This window comes from Phalacrocorax carbo, chromosome 1 (assembly GCF_963921805.1).
Source record: "Phalacrocorax carbo chromosome 1, bPhaCar2.1, whole genome shotgun sequence".
Lineage (NCBI taxonomy): Eukaryota > Metazoa > Chordata > Aves > Suliformes > Phalacrocoracidae > Phalacrocorax > Phalacrocorax carbo.
In genome coordinates this window covers 13,396,651-13,417,651 of record NC_087513.1, presented here as the reverse complement: position 1 = coordinate 13,417,651, position 21,001 = coordinate 13,396,651, and the positions used below count along the sequence as shown (strand labels likewise).

General features: G+C 39.1%; 1 protein-coding gene across 6 annotated transcripts in view; it reads right to left on the bottom strand.

The window, feature by feature from the left end:
* The window catches only part of MAGI2 (membrane associated guanylate kinase, WW and PDZ domain containing 2), a 764,477-nt gene that overhangs the window by 290,381 nt on the left and 453,095 nt on the right, over positions 1-21,001 (bottom strand). For all 6 annotated transcript variants that reach the window (XM_064444109.1, XM_064444078.1, XM_064444093.1 and 3 more), the window contains exon 3: positions 16,709-16,828. In XM_064444109.1, coding sequence (XP_064300179.1) covers positions 16,709-16,828 — 120 coding nt within the window. The remainder of the gene's footprint in view (positions 1-16,708; positions 16,829-21,001) is intronic.

Below are 21,001 nucleotides of genomic sequence, written 5' to 3'. Positions count from 1 at the left end.
ACTATTTTTTCTGGTGAATTCCTTGACTCATTCACACAATGAAAATGTACAGAATGAAAAAGTTCAGTGAGAAAGATGGATATTCAACATTTACTTTTATCTGAATCCTGTGTGTTGTCATAACACATATCATGTAAACTTTTGCAGTTGATGAAGTGGAGGTGTTGTGGAGAATTTTTTTATTCCCTAATGAAAAACCACAAATAAAGCATTGAAAGTAGCTGTTTTGTTTTACCTTCTTTTACCTTGATGACTTATATGGAATGGCACTTATGAAAGTAAATGCTATCTCACAAACCAATGTATTATTGAGCACCCTCAGAATGAGGAGTGGAAAGAATGAGATAAAGCAGGAAAGGAAAGTAATCATTCTGTAAATTGCAGTTCAGCTGCATGAAGACCACTATAAAAATATATCACTACACTTTGCTCAGCAGTTTTTTACATATAAAGATTTTACTGACAAGCTAAAAAGTTATGGGTGAAAGCTGCAACCTGTAATTAAAACAACGAAAAAAACCACCCCGCTAGCCCCCCAGTTTTTATATACTTTAATAGCATTCTGTAAGAACAATGCATTTCTAAGTGGCAAAACCTGTCTCAAAGAATTTACTATACATGTGATGCAGGTTTCTTCCTGTATCTTACCTATCTAATCAGATTGCCACACTTCAATAAAAGGGTCTCTTGAGTTCATACTATCTGTCACCATTGGAAGACACTACATAAAAATTAGGCTCTGTACTAGCCATGTTCCATTAAGATAAACACTCCAAACACACACTATATACATAAGATGAGGAGCTGATGAAACATTCAAAAATCAGAATGATTTTCCTAAGACATCATCCTTTAATCCTACGCTTGGAGTGACTCTTTTTTCCCCTGTGTGACTTTCACTAACGAAGTCACTAGTACCAAGAGTCAAAACAGTTTAGGATGCAGTAAATTTCTAGTAACTGATAAAAAAAAACCAAAAAAGAAAACAGAATTTAGTAGGTAGAAACTGCTTAAAGCCCAGAAGGTCACAGATGCAGGCTCTGTTCCAGCTAATTCAATGGTTGGATTTGATGATATTAGAGGTCTTTTCCAACCTTAGTGATTCTATGATTTTGTGATTCTATGATTTTGTGATTCAACCTAGGCCTCAATGTAGAAGATAACACCAACTTTCACTTCACAGCCCCTAAAAAGGTCTTTCTCCTCACATCTCTAAATTTGCACTAAAGAGCGAGGCAAGAGGGTTACTAAGCCTTAGTCAGCTTAGCCTCCTCGTCACACAAAGGACCTCCTGTTGACTTTGTTCCTTTTAGACATTTCTACCTTACCCTTAAGTATAATCCCAGTAAGTAAAAAGCACCAGCTTTATGGATATCAAAACATTATCTTAGCTTTACCTAATCAGCCAAATATACTCTCTTCATCTCTAGGTACTCCCATTACCTAGAAGAACCCACCCTGACACCATCAGTAACTCCCTAATGTGGGGGTTGCATGAGGTAGCAAAGGCTAGGGACTGATACTGCAAAGGCACTGCCAGGTAAGGTTATGAAGGAATTTGCTAAATATATGGGGAATTCCTTCATTTCCGTCACTTTGATTTTTCCTTTCTCTTTCCAGCTAGATTTCACCACTGAGCATATAATCATGCACATCTTCATACCATCTGTCCCCTTTAATATTTTTATAGCTCAATCAGTCAGAGTTTTAATTTGAATTTTCATTGATCAAGAGATTTTTATCCTGTTTCAGACAGAGAAGCAGAGGTTCTCCAAAGATAATAACAATTTCTGTAGTCTACAGGAAATTTTATTTCTGTTCCTTTTAGCTGCAGAGTTTTTATGCTCATCAGACTAATATCTAAATACAGCTGGAAAATGTCACAATGAAACGTGTGCTAGGGATTACCAACACAATTACTTGCAACCAAAATCTCCACAGGGAGGTTAGAAAGAATTTTTTCTCAAGGGACTCTCAGTTATGAAGTTACAACAACCAGTGGCTTTTGGTTAGGTCTAACTCATAAAGCAAACTTCTGTCTGACAGAAGCTGACAAATATCGGCTCGGTGAGGAGGATACCACTTCTCTTGGCGCACTTTTTGTCCATCTGTAGCAAGCGAAGAGCTCCTTGAAACAGTAGTGGTGCAGGATCTGCTCCACAGCCTGTATCCTCTGCTGTGAGGTCTCTGACAGGCTATGCACATACTGGGCAAGGGAGGAGGAAATACTTGCACCTTCCTCGTCACCTCTCTATAAAAGTATTTCAAAACCTTATAATAGAAAACTGTTAATGGGATATTTTGTGATAGTAAGGAGCCTGTGCCTACTGTCATATAAAAAAGGAAAATTAGCTTGCTTTAGAGTAACCTTTTTGGGGTTATTATGAACCAGACTGAATATATTTCTCTTTAACACAACATGTTAAAAATGCTAACAATAATATTGTTCCATACCAGAAGCTGTGTTTTAAAGATTTTTAGGTGGGAATTAACTCTCCCAGTGAAGCTTTAAGCTGTGAAATCATTCAGCTTCTCTTTTTTTATATGTTTAAACTAATATAACACTTTTGTTAAACGGGGCAAGAAGGCAGCTGGGCAAGCTGACAGCAGACACCAGTGGGCAGGTGCCTACACCATTCCGAGATCTTCACAGTGATGGGACCTTCCACATCCTTAGAGTGAGAGGACAGTGCACTCCCAGTCATAAGAGCATTCAATCGTCACTGTATTTGCCTATCTTTTAAACGCTCTTCTCTGTTTGCACTCTTGGCTAATTTACCATCACCCTTTTGCTCATCACAGCACCCACCACTTCTTCCTTCTGCACTTATTTTCTATACTGTCTCCACCTTCTCACCTGCATAACTCCTCACTCAACTCAGCATTTGCTTCCACCCTTCTTGTTCTTGCTAGCACCAGCTCTTACAAAATCTCTTTGTATCTCCCTGTTCCTCCTAACATGCTCTCAGGAATAACTATTTATATCCACACTATGTTTTCACCAATTTTATGATTTCACAGAATCACAGAACGATTGAGGTTGGAAGGCACATCCAGAAATCACCTCATCCAAACCTCTTGTTCAAGCAAGGTCACCTGGAGCAGGTTACCCAGGACCATGTCCAGACTGCTTTTGAGTATATCCAAGTTTGGGGATTCCACAACCTCTCTGGGCAGCCTGTGCCAGTGCTTGGTCACCCTCACAGTAAAGTGGTTTTTTTGAAATTCAGAGGGAACTTGCATTTCTGTTTGTGCCCATTCCCTTCTCATTACCTCTCCTTATTTCTTTCATACCTCTCTGTAAGTGTTCCTAGGTACAGTCACGACAGCGATCGGCCAATGAGTGGCTAAAGTCACTTGGTTTGTTCAGCCTGGAGAAGAGGAGGCTGAGGGCAGACCTCATCGCGGCCTGCAGCTCCCTCCCAAGGGGAGGAGGAGGGGCAGGCGCTGATCTCTTCTCTCTGGCAACCAATGACAGGACCCAAGCGAATGGCAGGAAGATGTGCCAGGGGAGGTTTAGGTTGGATATAAGGAAAAGGTTCCTCCCCCAGCGGGTGGTGGAGCCCTGGAACAGGCTCCCCAGGGAGGCATCACGGCACCAGCCTGGCGATATTCAAGAAGCACTTGGACAATGCCCTCAGAGACATGGTGTGAATTTGTGGTTGTCCTGTGCAGGGACAGGAGTTGGACTTGATGATCCTTGTGGGTCCCTTCCAACTCAGGACATACGATGATTCTATGAAATTGCTTGTCCATGGACACCCATGGCTTGACATTCTGATAAAGTTGTCTGGTTTCTTCATCTGTGCTTCCATTACTGACTGCCTTCATCTATTGTCCTTCATGTCATGTTGCAAGAGTAAATTCCTGAGGGAAATTTTTCTGCTTCTGCAGCACCTAGACAATGGTTCCTGGTCTGTGCTTGAGGCTCCCTGATACCATGTAGATACAAACAGCAACAAGAAGTAAGATCAGTTAGATTCTTTCCTTTAAAGCTCCTATAACCTCTATGCTTATTAGGGGAGAGCATTCATATGCACAGAACAAAAATGAAGAATTGTATCAGTCCCCTACAATCAACCTGAAAGTCTGTGGAAGATCCTGCAAATGTGATCATCCATGGACATAAAGGTTATTTGATTCCCTATCACCAATTTGAAAGTTCATTATTCTTATCAGGCACATCACTATGCAAATCAGAAGGACTTAAACTTTTTTTTTTTATTTATTGTAGATTTTTCTCCTGGAGTCCACAATTCAGTGATGGAGTATGCAACATAATGGGGGGGTGAACCAAGATCAAAGCTGCATTTTTGTCTTTGCATTCCTCTGATCTTCAGCAGCCTAGAGGAAGTTCTAAACTAGGTCAGATATCAACATGTTGTGGTCATGGCTAAGTTGCCATCCTGTATCTTCCTGGTAGATGGCTGCGGGAGCTTAGACTTAGAGTTAAATGAGTCTGGAAAGATAATTCTATATCCTGAAAAGCCATTCATTTTGCAGATGCTGTGGCACCTCTGCGACACCAATTTTATTTGGTGCACTGAATATATTGCATTTTCCTTATGCTGGCATAGGTTTCTTCTGCATCAGTAGGATCTTTTAAAGCTTATTGTATATTTCTGGCTTTTTTTTTCTTTATGCATGACTTAAAATAACTGTAGATGTAGGTCATCAACTGGGCTACTATATTTCATTCCCTACCAGATATTGGACCTTAAGCTGCACCAGGGGAAGTTTAGGTTGGACATTAGGAAAAATTCTTCACCAAAAGGGTTGTCAGACAGTGGAACAGGCTGCCCAGGGAGGTGGTGGAGTCTCCATCCCTGGAGGTATATGAAAGAAGGGTAGACATGGTGCCTGAGAACATGGTTTAGTGGTGGGCTTGGCAGTGCTGGGTTAGTGGTTGGACTCAATGATCTTAAGGGTCTTTTCCAACCTTAACGATTCTATGATTCGATGATTCGATGATTTCTGATTCTATCTCCATTACTTTTACAAGAAATACAAGGCGGAGCCTTCCATTGGCCAGAAAACCCTGTGGATCTATTTATTCTTTCATTTACACAAGGTAAAACGTAATTATATTTGAAAATAGCATAAACCCAATATACAGATTTCCCTACACTCAAAAGATTTTATTTTTTTGTTTTTAATATCTTTAGGGTTTTTTGTTTTGTTTTTAATCAAAAACTGCCTTGATTTGAAACACAAACACTTCTTCTAGTGATTGGTTTTGTTGTGTTTTTTTTATTTTGTTTTAATAAGATCACTTGGGAAGTAATGTAACACTATTGCAGAAAAAGCTGTATCAGTAGCTGAATCCTCTTTTCAGTTAACTATACAAATCCAGGCCCCCTTTCCACACTTACACAGTATTATTCCACACTTGGCCAATCTACTTCTCTCAATGTCCTTTATTGTTTTAAGGTCATCTTCACAGGAAACAGCCCAGTCCCTCATTTTGTGCCAGCAGGCAGCAAGATGCACCTTTGTTCACCTGTCTGGAGTCCTCCATAACAGCCATGACCAGGGTTGCATGCAGTACTGCAAAGTCCCAGAATAGCTTGCTATTGAAACAGAGTAATCAAAGTGAGAGTTCAAAAAAACTACAACCTCTCCCAAGGCCATAAAAAGGAATATTTTTAATGTCTTTCTGGAAAGCACTTTCTGCTGAAAAAAAAAAAGAAATACAGAAACTACAATCCAATCCTTGCTAGTACAGAGAAGCCTTATCCTGGTTTTATGGGTCATTGTGCAAACAAAGGAGGACTCTAAGGGACAGTTTTGCTCCCAGGGAACTCTTCACTAGAGGTGGGCCAGGGGGCCAGAAGCACAGACAGGCAACCAAGGAGAAATAGAGAAATGTTTCATGGATACACAGGGCAGAATTAGGAAGGCCAAGAACAGCTGGAGCTGAAATTGGTGAAAGACACAAAGGGCAACAGGAAAGGTTTCTACAGCAGCAACAAAAGGAAGACCAGGGAAAACATGGGCCTGCTGTCCAATGTGGTAGGTGACATGTGATGGAGAGCACGGGAGAGGCTACCTCAGTGGAGGACTTGATGTGTTCATTCCCCCAGCCTTTACTGGCAAGGTCTGCTGCTCACCCCCAGGCCTTTCAGATCTTTGCTTAGTAGCAAAGACTGGCAAAGGTCAGTACTACCCATGGTACAGAAGGATCAGATTAGGTATTAATTATGCCAGCTGAACATATGCAGGTCCATAGGACTGGACAGGATGCATCTGACGGTGCTGGGAAGCTGGCTTGACCATTTTGGGACCATTCTCTATCATGTTTGAAAAGCTGTGGTGATTAAAGGAGCAAAGGCTAGAGAAGGCAATTGTTAAAACCACCTTCAAAAAAGGCAAGAAGGATTTAGGGAACATATTCAGAAGAAAAAATATCTTTTGATTCATAAGTAGATATTAATAGGAAAGTATTATGGAAGCTTCAGAATACCTTGTCTTTAGAAAATAAAACTGCTTCGAAATTTTTCAGAAATTCTGAGGTTGACAAAGTGGAAAGCCTTGGGGGATTTTCTCCATGTGTTTTAGAAAGAACTTCCCAAACACTTTTCAGACTGCAGTTTATGGTATTTAGCAGAATGCTACTTGCTACAGGAAGGTGATAATTTCTCGTCTGAAGACAAATAATGAGAAATATCACAAATATAAATGTGTAGTATCCAAGAGGATATAAAATCCAGAGGAACTTCATAAAGACATAATAACGTGGTAATTGCATGTAAACTGGTTATGATATAACAAACATTGTGTCTTTCCGGTAACATATTAAAAAACTGAGATCTCTGTAACTGAACAATCTAGGTAAAATTTCTTCAGCGCAGTGACACATCATTATGATTCGTAATTTGAGATGTTAATGTCTTTAAAATCTTTTGTAATAACTGCAAATGTGCCTTAGCAGTGTGATAGCCTGATAGCTCAGGCTGTACAGCTGGACTGTTTTTCTAATACAGTGCATTTATACTAAAACGGCACAATACATACTGCAGTCAAAGTTCAGTTAGGAACATATCTGAAATGCATACATTAACAGATTGTGATCTGTTTTATAAAAAAAAACTCGGAGTCAAACCTAATGTGTCACATAGACAGCATTGATAAACACTGTACTGAAGCAGACAATACTATACTACAGCCTTTAATTAATCCCTCTACTAGTGCAGGATTATTTCTACTAATAACTACTTTTAAACTTCCTAAGAGATGAAACTTGGATCTCCACCTCTGGAGGTTATTCTAACATTTAAATCACATCAATAAGAGAAAATTTCTTCCCAATATTAAATCCAAATGTTCGTCTTTTCCAGATATATCACATTAGCCCTGTTACTTATTTGCCCAACTTTGAATTATCTTTATTCATCCACTGGGTTCACACATTTTAAATTCTCTGAGCTTCTCAATCATTACTCAACAAAGCTCTGTCTGATGAGTTCTCTACATTTATTCCCTAAGCTCTTTGCATTACTTTTGTCTGGACACTTCAACTTATTAATACCTTTCTGGCAGTGACTGCACAGAATTGTAAAGAATAGGGCAGGTCTTGGGCTGAGCGGACACATGGTCAGCCCAGCTCAGAAAAAAGCATAAATGCAAAGGTAATTTATTGATTTGTCTGCAACGGTTATCCTCTTGTTGCTGATCTAGTTTTGATATAAAATAAAGTACATTGACAGTTGTTTCAGTGAGCCTGTTTGAGCAAAAAGGGTTTATGGAGTGCACAGACCCATATAATATGTGCTCCGTGACACCTGGTCCTACTCTACATCTTGGGGACACGCATGAACAAAGAAAAGTGTTTGTGTGCCTGGGGAACATACATACATCTGATTTCCTTAGGAAAATTGCCAGCTGATGTAATTTAAAGCAACGCTGAGCTGACAATAAGCTGCTGCTTGTGGAAGTCACAGAATCTTAACACAACAAAAATTTGGTGAATTGAATGTCCGTGCACACTTCTGCTGAGCTATGCAACGCTAGCCAGCAGAATTATGGGTTCTACTAAGCCAGATGTGATAGTGGCTAGTCTCTGACCTCATGCCTGACACAACTGGCTGAAAGAAGCACTGCACGTTGACTCAGGGACAGCACCAGCCAGCACCCTGGGATGATCAGAAATACTTCTCTGGCTATCTAGCACCCTCTACTACCTATCACCCTCTATTTAGGCAGCAGAGCTGTCTGGCAGGCCAGGCAGGGAGTTCAGTCTAGCAGCTGACTGCATCACAGTTCAGTCAAGTACATCCCAGTCACAGCCTAGTGAACCCATGCATAGATCAAGTCTATCCATGGACACCCTTGGTACAGCCATCCACTGGGCACGGGGTGTAAGCAGAGGAATGCTCCTGGAGACAGAGACAATTGCAATGACTGTTGGTTTTCTTTCAGCTGAACCCTGTTAGAAGCCATGGGGAAGCCAGTGATCTCTTTGATTTGTCTGAAAGTGCACAGGATGAAGGAGCCATCACATCACTGCATCAGGATTCTGTCTGTTTGAAGGCAGAATGGACCAACTCTTCTAATTTCATACATAAAAATATAGTCACATAAGCTTCTATTTTGTGGATGCAACACACGTGGTCCAGGAGCCACTTTTTCATAGAATAGTAGAATCATACAATCATTTAGGTTGGAAAAGACCTTTAAGATCATCAAGTCCAATCGTAAACCTAGCACTACCAAGTCTACCACTAAACCATGTCCCTAAGTGCCACATCGACACCACTTTTAAATATCTCCAAGGATGGTGATTCAACCACTTCCCTGAGCAGCCTGTTCCAGGCTTGACAACCTTTTCTGTGAAGAAATCTTTCCTAATATCCAATCTAAACCTCCCCTGGCACAACTTGATGCCATTTCCTCTCGTCCTACCACGTGCTACTTGGTAGAAGAGATCGACAGCCACCTTGCTACAACCTCCTTTCAGGTAGAGATCGATCATGCTACATTATGATGCACATCTGGATGTCATATATTCTTATTGCTTGCTTTCTTGCAGTAGGCCAAAACTGACCATATCTTCAATATTTCTGAAAGAATAGTATTTGCCTATGGTTATGTCCTGCAGCCTCGGGTATCTGTAAGCTTTCTCCAGTCAGCAGCTTGGTTGCAGTGTCACCAGTCTGGTGTGGAGAATGGTGACCTGCTGCAGGACCCGTATAAGGGAGGGAACCCTCTAACCATAACCTTTGTTGCAGAAAAAGGAGTGAGCTGCAGGAGTGAGAGGACCACAGCAGGACTATGGACCTCACCTGACAGCCCTGGCAGCAGGAGGCAAGTAGCATCACTCACAAAACAGTGTTTTGATGTCACCAGTGTTCCTGTCTCTGGAAGATAGCTAAGACAGAGGCCTGATTTCCTAAGACAGAAGCAACCACACACCAGGAATACCAGTTATTAAAATACTGAGGAATTATATAGCCTTCAATTCAGAACAGAGAGGAAGGATACATTCTGTCACACTAATCCTATATTTCAGAAAGTTTAAAAAGGCACTGTAGAAGTTATGAAAGTCACCTTCTATATTGTAAATATAGAAGAATCATTTTACAAAGCAGCTGGTTTTCATACAAAAAGGAAATCATATTTATTCAGTTTTGATTCCTTCCTTAATACTTTCCCAAGAAAATGACAAAATACTTAAATAAACTTTAAAAAACCAGAAGTAAATGCGATGTTTTATGCCTTAAAATGCATTTTAAAATGTAGAAAGGAATCCTTAAACATGTTGATACATCCACTGGCATTACATTTTGAACTTCTGAGCATTTACATTTTTGAGGGTTATGCTTCCTACATTACTTCTTAAGAAGAAAAATAATTAGTTCTTTACATTTCATATTTAATGATGTGATTCAACTCCCTCCTTTGCCCCCAGGGTATGGGAGGAAACTCAACAAAGCCTATAAAATCTTGCTAACATAGAACAGGTGCAAGAACTCAATCAGATCTTGAAGTCACTGACTGTATTTCAGATTTCTTCTCCTATTTTTGACCTAAATGTTAATCTATCCACATTTATATGTTCTATGAATATGGTGGTGAGAAGTGGACATCATATTGATACAGGATCTACCACTTTGAGAGGCACTTTCAACAAGAATGTGATCTTTACTCTGAAGTTATGTCATTTCATTTATCTATGCTCTTGAAAACACTTTCTGCTGTTAAAAGACATGGTTTTTGAAGGACTATTTCTATTTTTATTTATATACATCTACCCTTTTGATTCCTTTATTTTCCATTTTAAATCAGCATATTTCATGAGCTACTGTGTTTAGGTCTTAGGAGGGTAGCATTTTATTATCTTTATTTTGATTCATTATTTTGTATCCCTCTGCTGTAGAGTGCTCAGGATGTTCTGCTCACAAGGGAACACTCCATACAGTAAGTGGGTGGAATTCTGAATTCCTTACAATTTTTTTACACGGAAGAATGGAATCAAAACTACTGGAATCAAACACCACCTCTTTATAAAACCACTGTCACCACAATGCACTAATTAAAAAGCCGTTGACTAAGTGGGGCAGTCCTTAACTCATATTTTAAATTTAAAGATAGGAAAATGAAATGTTAATTGAAAATGCATTAGCTGAACAGAAGGTTTTAGATCATTTAGAAGGTTTTAGGCTAAATTTGGCCTAAGAGATGGAATGAAAGTTTATGCAAAACTTAACGTCTTCTTGGGTACGAGGACTCTCTCCAGGTGAATGGAATCAGAGCACCTCCTGGTGTTGCTTACATGCCAGTGTGTGGGAAGAGTCACAGGAAAGACCTCAGCTTCAACGCAAATTCACTTTCCCATGGGAGTTTATCATAATGGTGACTCAACTGAAAACATGGAAGCTGACCACTTAAAACTGTTCTTAAAAAACGTCTAAGTTTTGTGTCCTCAGATAAACAGGTAATACAGAACACTAAGGTTTCACTGATGGAATGTATTAAACCTTTTTTTTTAAAGACTTAATAATTACAGAGTTCTGGAATATTAAGGAAATTCCAGCTAACATTCAGCCTTCTGCCAAATAATCCTCCATCAGTAAAAAAAAAATATGGGTGAAATTCTGTCTCCATTTAAGCCAGCTGGAATTTTACCATGGACTTCAGTGGGGCCAAGGGAAGTGCATGATCATGTAAGTGGTTAAATAGCTTCAGTAAGCTTTGAATTTTAACCAGTGAATGAATTTGAGTTAATTCCAAACAAGCAAATGATAAAAAGTGTTTTTTAAACAAAATTAATGGCACAATAACTAAAATGATTGCTTTTCACGGGATAAATTAAGGACTATTCTTATAGTACTAGTAAATAAGTTGTCTTTTATAAAACAATTTTTATGGAGCTCTTCTGAAGCAAACAAAAAGTTGACAGGAAAAAAGAGAGTTCTAGTTAGTGCATTATTCATAGATGTACTGGTTGAATTAACGTATTTTCATAATTTTGCCACATCTTTAACAGTTATGAGCAAGCTTTTCTATGTCTGCATTTCTTATAGAGTTCCACACAGCTAAAATTCAACTTGTTTTGTGTATTTGAACTGCATTTATGTCCTTATGGATTATCAACAAACATACTTCTTTTTCTTGCAGTATTTATACACTGAACGATTCTTCTTATTTCTGGTACTGCTATTGCATATGTTACTTTGAAAATGCAGTTCTACCCATAGCATGCATTACTTTTACACTCTTACATTATTAATACTTCATAATGATGTCTTACCATAAGCGTCAATCATGTGCCTTAACATATCTGGGTTTTGGAAAGAATATTGAAGCAGTAACATTTCTGTTTATGAGCATTGGCATTCTTAACCAATATACATTTCACGTACCTTTTCTGTCTACTTATATGCTGCACCAGCTAAGACATTTTGCTGATCTAATAAGAAGATGGGAACAGCCTGTGAAGTCAGTGATCCATGAAGTCTCCATACAAGTTTTGACATATCAGAAAGATGACAGTATACCTAGCCAACCCTCCTACTGGAGAGTTGTAAAAGACAGCATGTGTGAACATTGTCTGTTCATCATAGCTTTGTTATTCTGCGTTTCACAGATTTGCACATATTGTGCCAATTCAAAGACCATCTATGAACTTCAGTCCATAAATTGGAAAAGGAATGTGCATTATCTTGCTGGGGCACATCCTCAAGTGCTACATGAGTCTGCATAACAGAGGCAGGTGGCTTTCACTCTGCACAAGAACACTTCCTTCTCTGGTGCAGAACTATGGTTATTTTACCTTACCCCAATACCTGTGATAGAAACAGATTTTATCTCCAATGAAGTTATCATTCTGGGCCGAATTAGAATTCCTTTAATCAGTAGAGTAAATTGGAATTCTGCTAAAAAGAAACAAAGTGGAACCTTTAGGATTCGCCTGTGCTATTATACAAAGACCTCCAAATAAATGAGTTTGCTGTGCCTCAGGCAAACACTCCCTGCCCCAAATAGCAATGCGCTGGTGGAATTCACTGAAATTTTATTACAAATTCAGAACTCCATGACAATCTCAATGAAGTTAATGTGACTTGGACTGTTAATCTGAGTAAGTGTAGAAGTGAGCGATGTATTCTTACTCTCATTCTGCATTGAATAGTGTCACCTAGATTGCCATGGAACTTTACCACAGGTAAACTGCAAAGCATGCAGCAACTATTTATGTACCAATATGTATGTATATATTATCATATCTATAAAGATGGCTTGGTCTTTCCAGCAGTTACTCCAAAAGGCATGAATAGGAACGGTCAAAATAGTAATGGATTTGGTCCTACTGAAACTAAATATTTTCACATTTGCAAAACTGGTAAAAAGATTTGTAGAGTTTTTGTCATGAACATGCTGTTGTTTTTCCGCAGCACTTTAATACTACACTCATTCACAGTTGTTACAAAAGTGGTAGACAAAGAAAGGCGTATTCAAAGCCTAAGCAGTAAGGAGGTCACAGAGCATCCTGTTTTTCATTCTGAAGCTTCATTAACTTAAAAAAATCTATTTTGAAACTCAAAAAATAATGTGTGCTTTAAAAAAACCAACCAACCAACCTATAGAATTATACTTTTCCAAGAATAGATACTGGCTTCACTTTTAGATTATATCCTGTCCAGGTTAGAATCACAACTATTATTTGCTTGCACCAAAGAAAAACATTTCTGATTGTTTTCACTGGTTTTCTCATTACTACAAGAAAATATGTCCCCTCCCAACAATACTGAATACTATAATGAACAACACAAAGACTCAGTAAGTCTCCACTTGGGCTTCATCTCCTCTGATTTACCTGGATGCTTCTGATTCTCTTCGGAATTCGTACAGTAGAAGGTAAGTTGACCAAATCAACCCTTTAGTCAAGAAGTGGTGAAAAACAACACATGTAGACAGAGTCTGTCTTTTTATCTCAACTAAATGAGAAATCCCTTTTTTGAAACATTTTTTCTGGTACAGACAAACTGGTACATAGTGGCTGTGGTTAGACATGGGCACAGACTGACCCAGTTAAACAATAGAAACTTAATACAGAATTATTTTTTCAAGACAAAAAAAAAGAAATAATAAAGAAATCTGCAAACTAATCTATTAACATTGTGAATCATTAAATAGAAGGCTGATAACCAGTGTTGATAAGGAAAGAAAATTCATCTCCCAGAACACGTGTGCTCACATAAGTTGCTTGATCTACGGAAGGATTCAAAAATCATCTTCTCTTTGTGGAGTGAATTGAAAATTACTTTGCACTGGTTGGTATAATTGTCACCAGTAAACTTAATCACTGCAGACTTAATGCGCTCAGGAAAACTTGTTGTGGAATGATTAGCAAAATCCTTCCCCGAGGAAGGTACTACAGTCACAAAGAATTAACTTTGTAAGGTCATAGCCAACTGTCTTTGTATGAGGACAGGAGGAACAGCATCTGTAAACTAGGTATATTTTCTAATGTCTCATCTATTATTTGCCATAATACATAGACAGATAATAAATTATTTGTTAGAATGCACATCTGGTGATTGGGAAACCTAGGAATCAAAGACAGGATTTATGAAGAAATTAGTCTGCTGAGTTTATTTTGGTTTGTGTTTAGTTTGTGATCACTGAATGATGTGGCAGACATTGCATAATCACAACTTTGGGCCTCTTTTCTGCTAGGTCCTCAGCCGGTTTAAACTGTTATGCAGACTTCCCCAACCAGTATTTCATCTTGCTGTCCACTCAGCTCTGGTAGCTGGTATTAAAAGACACCTCTCAGTATTCCTCGAGGGAAAGAACACCACTATGAATTAATTTAACCTAGCAGTTCAATCTCTACAAACTTGCTACAAACTAATTACATGATTAAGCAATGATAGACTTGTGCTATGTTTAAGCTCCTTTAATGTTAATTTCCAACATCTAAAGGTAACAAGAAGATACTCCAAGAAAGACCTGTTATTCCATGAATCTCTGACAAATGTAAAATTGTGATGCTGTACTTAGAATCATAGAATCATAGAATCATTAAGGTTGGAAAAGACCTCTAGGATCATCAAGTCCAACCATCAACCCAACACTACCATGTCTCCTAAACCATGCCCTGAAGTGCTGTGTCTGCACGTCTGAAATACCTCCAGGGACGGCAACTCTACCACCTCTCTGGGCAGCCTGTTCCAATGCCTGACCAATCTTTCAGTAAAGAAATTTTTTGTAATATCCAATCTAAACCTCCCCTGATGCAGCTTGAAGATGTTTCCTCTCACCCTATCACTAGTGACCTGGGAAAAGAGACTGACCCCCACCTCACTACAACCTCCTTTCAGGTAGGTGTAGAGAGCAATTAGGTCTCCCCTCAGCCTCCTCTTCTCCAGGCTAAACAACCCCAGTTCCCTCAACCTCTCCTCATAAGACTTGTGCTCCAGACCCTTCACCAGCTTCCTTGCCAATCTCTGGACACGCCCCAGCACCCCAATGTCCTTCTTGTAGTGAGGGGCCCAAAGCTGAACACAGGATTCGAGGTGCAGCCTCACTAGTGCTGAGTACAGGGGCACCATCATCTCCCTGCTCCTGCTGGACACGCTATTTCTGATAGCAGCCAGGATGCTGTTGGCCTTCTTGGCCACCTGGGCACACTGCTGGCTCATGTTCAGCCGGCTGTCAGCCAACACCCCCTGGTCCTTTTCCACAAGGCAGCTCTCCAGCCGCTCCTCCCCAGGCCTGTAGCATTTCATGGGGTTGTTGTGACCCAAGTGCAGGACCTGGCACTTGGTCTTGTTAAACCTCATATGGCTGATCTCATTCCATTGACACAGCCTGTCCTGATCCCTCTGTAGAGCCTTCCTACCCTTGAGCAGGTTGACACTCCCGTCCAATTTGGTGTCATCTGCAACCCTACTGAAGGCGCACTCAATCTCCTCATCCAGATCATTGACAAAGATATTGATAATGATATTAAACAAGACTTGTATTAATGTCTAGGTAACTTCTACTATTATGTGTCAGACAGTGGGGAAAAAATAGAAAAGGAAAAGACGATATATATTTCTTTATTTGACCTTTAATGGAAATCTATTACAAGTGCTGTATTGATATAACTCTTTATGAAAATTTATTTACTTTCCATGGGTACTTTGTGCTTATTAGGTGAGAAAGCATTACCTTCTTTCCTTCTATTTATAACACAGCTAATGATTTTCTTTGGGGTGAATAGCTTCTTATTTATCTTCAGGTGCTTTCCTTGACAGAGACAAAGTCAGGACAAAATGGACTTCATTGCTTCCTTCACTACAAGGTAAAAATATGAGGCTGCTTCCTTCAAATGATTCTCCTCATCCAGATATTCTCATATGTATGGGTCATATTTTTCATATAAAGTATGTTCCCTCTCATTTTGAAGGTTACAGTAAAAAAGACCTATCCATTACTCAGTTATCTTAAATACTAGGGTATTTCTAAGAAGCATCTGGTTTTAAAAAGTATAACATCATTCTAGGTTTATTAAAATCCCCTGCTATGTAACTGCCCTTCCATTTATAGTAGTTTCACATTCAGGATAGCTATGTTTTAGAAAAGGTTTAAAATCAGATGAATCATCAGTTCTCCTGGGAAGCACTGTTCTGCAATAAGCTGCTGGCTCTATGCCCCATATACTGACATTTTCTAATACAGTCATTAGGACAGTTCCCATCCTTCTGTCATATTAAAAAATTAATGAGTTCTTTTCAATAACTTTACAAAGCCCATAAGACATGACATAGCAAATCCTTCCTGTTTTACTTAAATAGTGAGGTTTCAACCCCGATATAGATTGCTATTTGCAGGATCACACATGCAAAAGAAAAGTGTCAGCCTTACAACTGATTTCTGTTGTAGAGTTAGTCTGTCCTCTGTTAGAAAAACAGCTGTTTGCTGAATTTTTGTGGAAATGTCCTCAAGTATTTGGCATAAAGGACTAGTGTTTCTTTCCTGTAAGTGCAACATATTATCCTGTTTCTCTTAACCAATATAAAATACTAAAATTACAATGAACCCATCTGCATTTAGCTCTTACATATGAAAATATTTTCATAATTGCCATATGGCTTTTCACAAATTTCTGATAACAGTAGCAATGACACATTTGTAATGGCATGTCCCAGTGCAATTCCATCAAATTACAAAAAAGCATAATGGAAACAGGAGACAGATTTAGCAGTACAAGTGTGCTTACCTTCATATGTTCCACTTTCTAAGAGAGCACCACTTTTCTCCAATTCCATAAAATCTTCAACAGTGATGAAAATATAGTCCACACCAGGGACTTCCCCCTCCTTATGTGGCCTTGTGGTGCCTATTAATAAGATGAAAGACACACTGTCAAGCACATGACCTAAATGTAGAATGATCTTTTTGAAAGTTTTGGAAAATTTATGAAGTAAACCGTTTATATAACACATTATGTAGCACTTTCTCCTTGTGAGGATGTCTTTCAAAACCATATAGCTACTTTTGTTGAAGCTCACAGTGGTATAAAAGATGCACGTTTAAGATCATGCCAGACGTTCTTTGGATCCATATTGTTTATTTTCACCAATGAAAATGTATCATACTGCTATGCTTTTTATGTTAGTAGGAAGACCCTCAGTGATACCAAACCTTTGATGTGTTTTTTCTATGGCTTCAAACAAAGTCTTGTCTACAATTAATCTGCTTCATGATAGTTTAAACGTTTATTTAGTACACAAAATAATAAATCTGCAAGTAAATATGTAAGGATTATATTCACATTTCTTCTTTCAATGCCACAAGTAGACTTGATAAATGGTTAGGCTTAAGGCACTGAGTGATTCAAATCACCTGCTAACCACGTTGTCAGACTGCAAAGGTGCTTGTATTTAGTTCCTGCCTCTATTGTCATCTCTGGATGACAGAACTCCATAAATGCTGACGATATTTCATACATGCTGAGAAGTTACTTGGCTTAGCTAGAAGAAGTTGAGAAGTTAGCAAGGAAGCATCTGAATTTCATCTAATTTCCTAATGGGCCAGTTTATTGTGGTCAGGCTATCCCTACTTTGACTGAAACCAATACATGAGTCTCAAAACTCCATTTGGAAATGGGAGACATTTAGGTCCTCCTCAGTCTCAGGGTGTTTGAAACATCTTAATCAATCCTCTATCAATAGTGTGGTGATTACATCACACTCACAGGGTTTGGTTTCAAGACTGTGGACACTGGGAAGTGGCTAGAAACCAGATCTTCCGCTTCCTGGACAAAAGTTTAATACTATGATATAGTGCAAAAGACACTGTCTCTTCCTTACTTATCCACCACCTTAAAGACTGTATCGTGACTCACTTATTATGCAGTAGTGATTCAGATATCTCTTCAGGTCAGCTAACATAAAATCTATTTAATCTACTTTTTGATGTCTATTACTCAGGCATCTGCATTTAAGCTTCTTGAATCATTTTGTGTGAGACTCATGGTGAGATTAAGAAAGCTAAGAAGTGTCTACATTTCTGCCATGTGTATAAACACTGTCAATAGTCAAACAGACTCTATTAGAGTCAATAGAGATCTCATCACTGGTGGAAAGCAAGAGAGCTATTCAGCTGTCTAGCTGCTAAGAGCTCAATTCAGTTGGCCATACATAGGTCTCTGTGGGATGTCTCAGATATCCATGTGAAGCTAGCAGATATGCAAAGGACAAAATATCCCTTGCATTGCCCCAAATGCACAAAATTATCCTCTGCACTACCCAAAATGCAGCTGCCTTAATCTCATACTGAATCCCACTCCATAGCTAGATCTAATGGAACTGCTGTGCAATGAAGAGCACATTAGAAGTGCAGTGACAATGACAGGACTCCCATGCTCTCAGTGATTCCTACTGGCCAGTGCTCAGCTTTGCCAAAGCACTTGAATGTCCTTCAGAGTTGTCCAAACTCCTTGCTGTCAGTGGAGACATAGAGACATAATGGTGCCTTAGGTTATCTGGACTGCTTGTCACAGACACCTTTCTCCCCTCACAGGCAGCCTGAATGTCTATGGCAAAGACTGAATGAGCCGGAGAAGCTAATATTCCAGTAGCTAACACCAGGAATATGTTTTGATAAATCTATAAGACACTTTACCTCATTTGTCTGATTACAATTCCCTTTTCTTCTCAACATTTAAAACTAAAACTCTTTTTTGGCCATTTATTTCTGGGTATTTCATATTTGCAGAAATGGGATTGCTAGGATTATTACTATTGTGTTTCAGGGATGGTATGGTTAAAACACTCAGACACTTAGATTGTCTATAAATAGGTTGAATTTACTCTCCATGGAGTATCTGACCCCTGGGGATGCAGCAGCATCCTCAAAGATCTCCAGCGCTTTGTGAGAACTGTGCAGAAGCACAGGGAATCTGGCAAGCCCCCAAGCTCCTGGGAGCTCTGCTAACAGCACAGGCATCAGATGTTTGATCTGCATGCTCTCTCCTGAGGAATTTTTCACTCCCAAAATCTATTGACAGGATCTGTATCTTCCTCATGAAACACTTTGGAAAATCAAGGTTATGTTATTCCTAGGCACGGCACAGGGAAGAAGCTGGCATATTAGATGAGTACCTCTAGCTTCCTGTTTCTTCAATATTTTTTTATGTAGCCCAACTAGGATTACCAGAAGTTTATCAATCAGACAAAAATATAAGTTGCATAAAATGTGGAGGTAAGCCTTGCTTTGAGTGGAAAGTTGGACTAGATAACCTACTGAGATCCCCCTCCATTTAAATTTTCCATGGTTCTATGATATTAAGTGTTAATATACTACAGTTTGTTTTAAACACATGGATATTCAGCAGTCTTGTTCAGCATGGATGGCTGCAAAGTCTCATAGGAGGTCCAACAACAGATTCAGTTATCTCTGTGTTTCTCTATCTTGCTCATGATCTTTGGTCAACTTGCCTAGAAAAGTGTAATGGACTAAGTTTCAGATCCTGAATCCCTCTCTTAAACTGGAAGCTGACCTTTCTGCCCTTACATGAGTTAGTCACATTCTTTAGGGTATGGCACATACATGATAATGTTTGCATATGCCCAACGCTATGAATTGAATATTCAGTCTAATCTGCTTCCTCTATTTCAAACGAAATGCATGGTCCAATTATAGACTAATTTTACATCCTTTATACACAGTTTAACTCTAGCCTGTCTGTTCTCCAGTCGAATTGCTCATCACCTATCCTCATGCGTAAGGTAGCCATGAGATGCCCTGTATATAGAGCTGCAGAAGTAATCATCATCTTGTTCTATAACACTCCAAGATTTCTAATAGTTGCTAATTTGCTTCAAGATTAAACTAATGGATTTTTGTGGCAAAACCTAAAGACCCAGAACTCCACTTCAGAATCACCAGTTTGCTACCGTACACAGCAGCTTCTTAATTTAGTGTCCCTGAATCTCAGTTTCCCACTGATTTTCCTAGGTGACTAAATAGCTACTGGTAATTCTACAGTATGTTTTCCTTTATCCATTTCTCTTGCACCCCATGGTTTCACTAGATATCCCAGCATGGAGATGAGGAATCCTTTCTCATGAAAGCTGAATTGAAATGGGTAAATTACACAAATGAACACTTTTAAAGAAAAGCAGATTTTCTGGAAAAATTCTTGTCAGTTCTACCTATACCTGCTATACCTGTCCTACAATGCCAGGAGATACTATCACTCACATAGTAACCTGGAAGGTTGCACCCTCTTTTCTTATAATCCTTAGGGAGTCTGCTCCAAGAGCTCTGCATTGTATTGTACACCAGGGGTTGCACTCCCATAAGATGTCAACTACTCACTTCCTTCAAAAAATGGAGAAAGGAGCAAACCACGATCACCAGCTGCATATATTCAGGGTGACTCTTACCCCAGGTACAGCAGTTTCCATCCCCAACAGATCTTTATTGCTGTTGATAAAATCTTACTGAGTCCCATTTCCCTCCTGCATCTGTTCTCACTCCCTCAGCCTGGAGGACCTGAGACCTTGCAAACGGTTAAAGCAATTCCCTGACTAATGGAATAATCAATAGTTATTGCCTCTTTTACTCCTTTGCCCTGGAGGAACTGAGTTGCTGCTATTAATACTTCTGCCGTCCTTTATACCATTCTGTAACCACCATAGGGTTTGCAATGTGCAGGTTAACAGACTTGGAGGCAGTTACTGGAGAATCTTAAACACCCATCAAGATCTAAACGTTGAGCTCTATATATTGGAATCTGTTAGACCATAGGCAGTTTCTCTTTTTCCTTGCCTTTAAACTAATGTATAGTTACTGTTCTTAATAGATTTTGTCTTTAACTACATTCATATAGACAGGCAAGCAGGCCTAAAACTATGGTGATTGAAGATTTAAAGCAAAGGATTAATTCCAAGCCTCATATTTTTACAGAAGCACAACACCTCTTGTTATACAGCATCAAGGCTTAATAGGACACACTTGCTACTGCTTATAATATTTAGCCTTTTATTAACATAAATTGAAAATA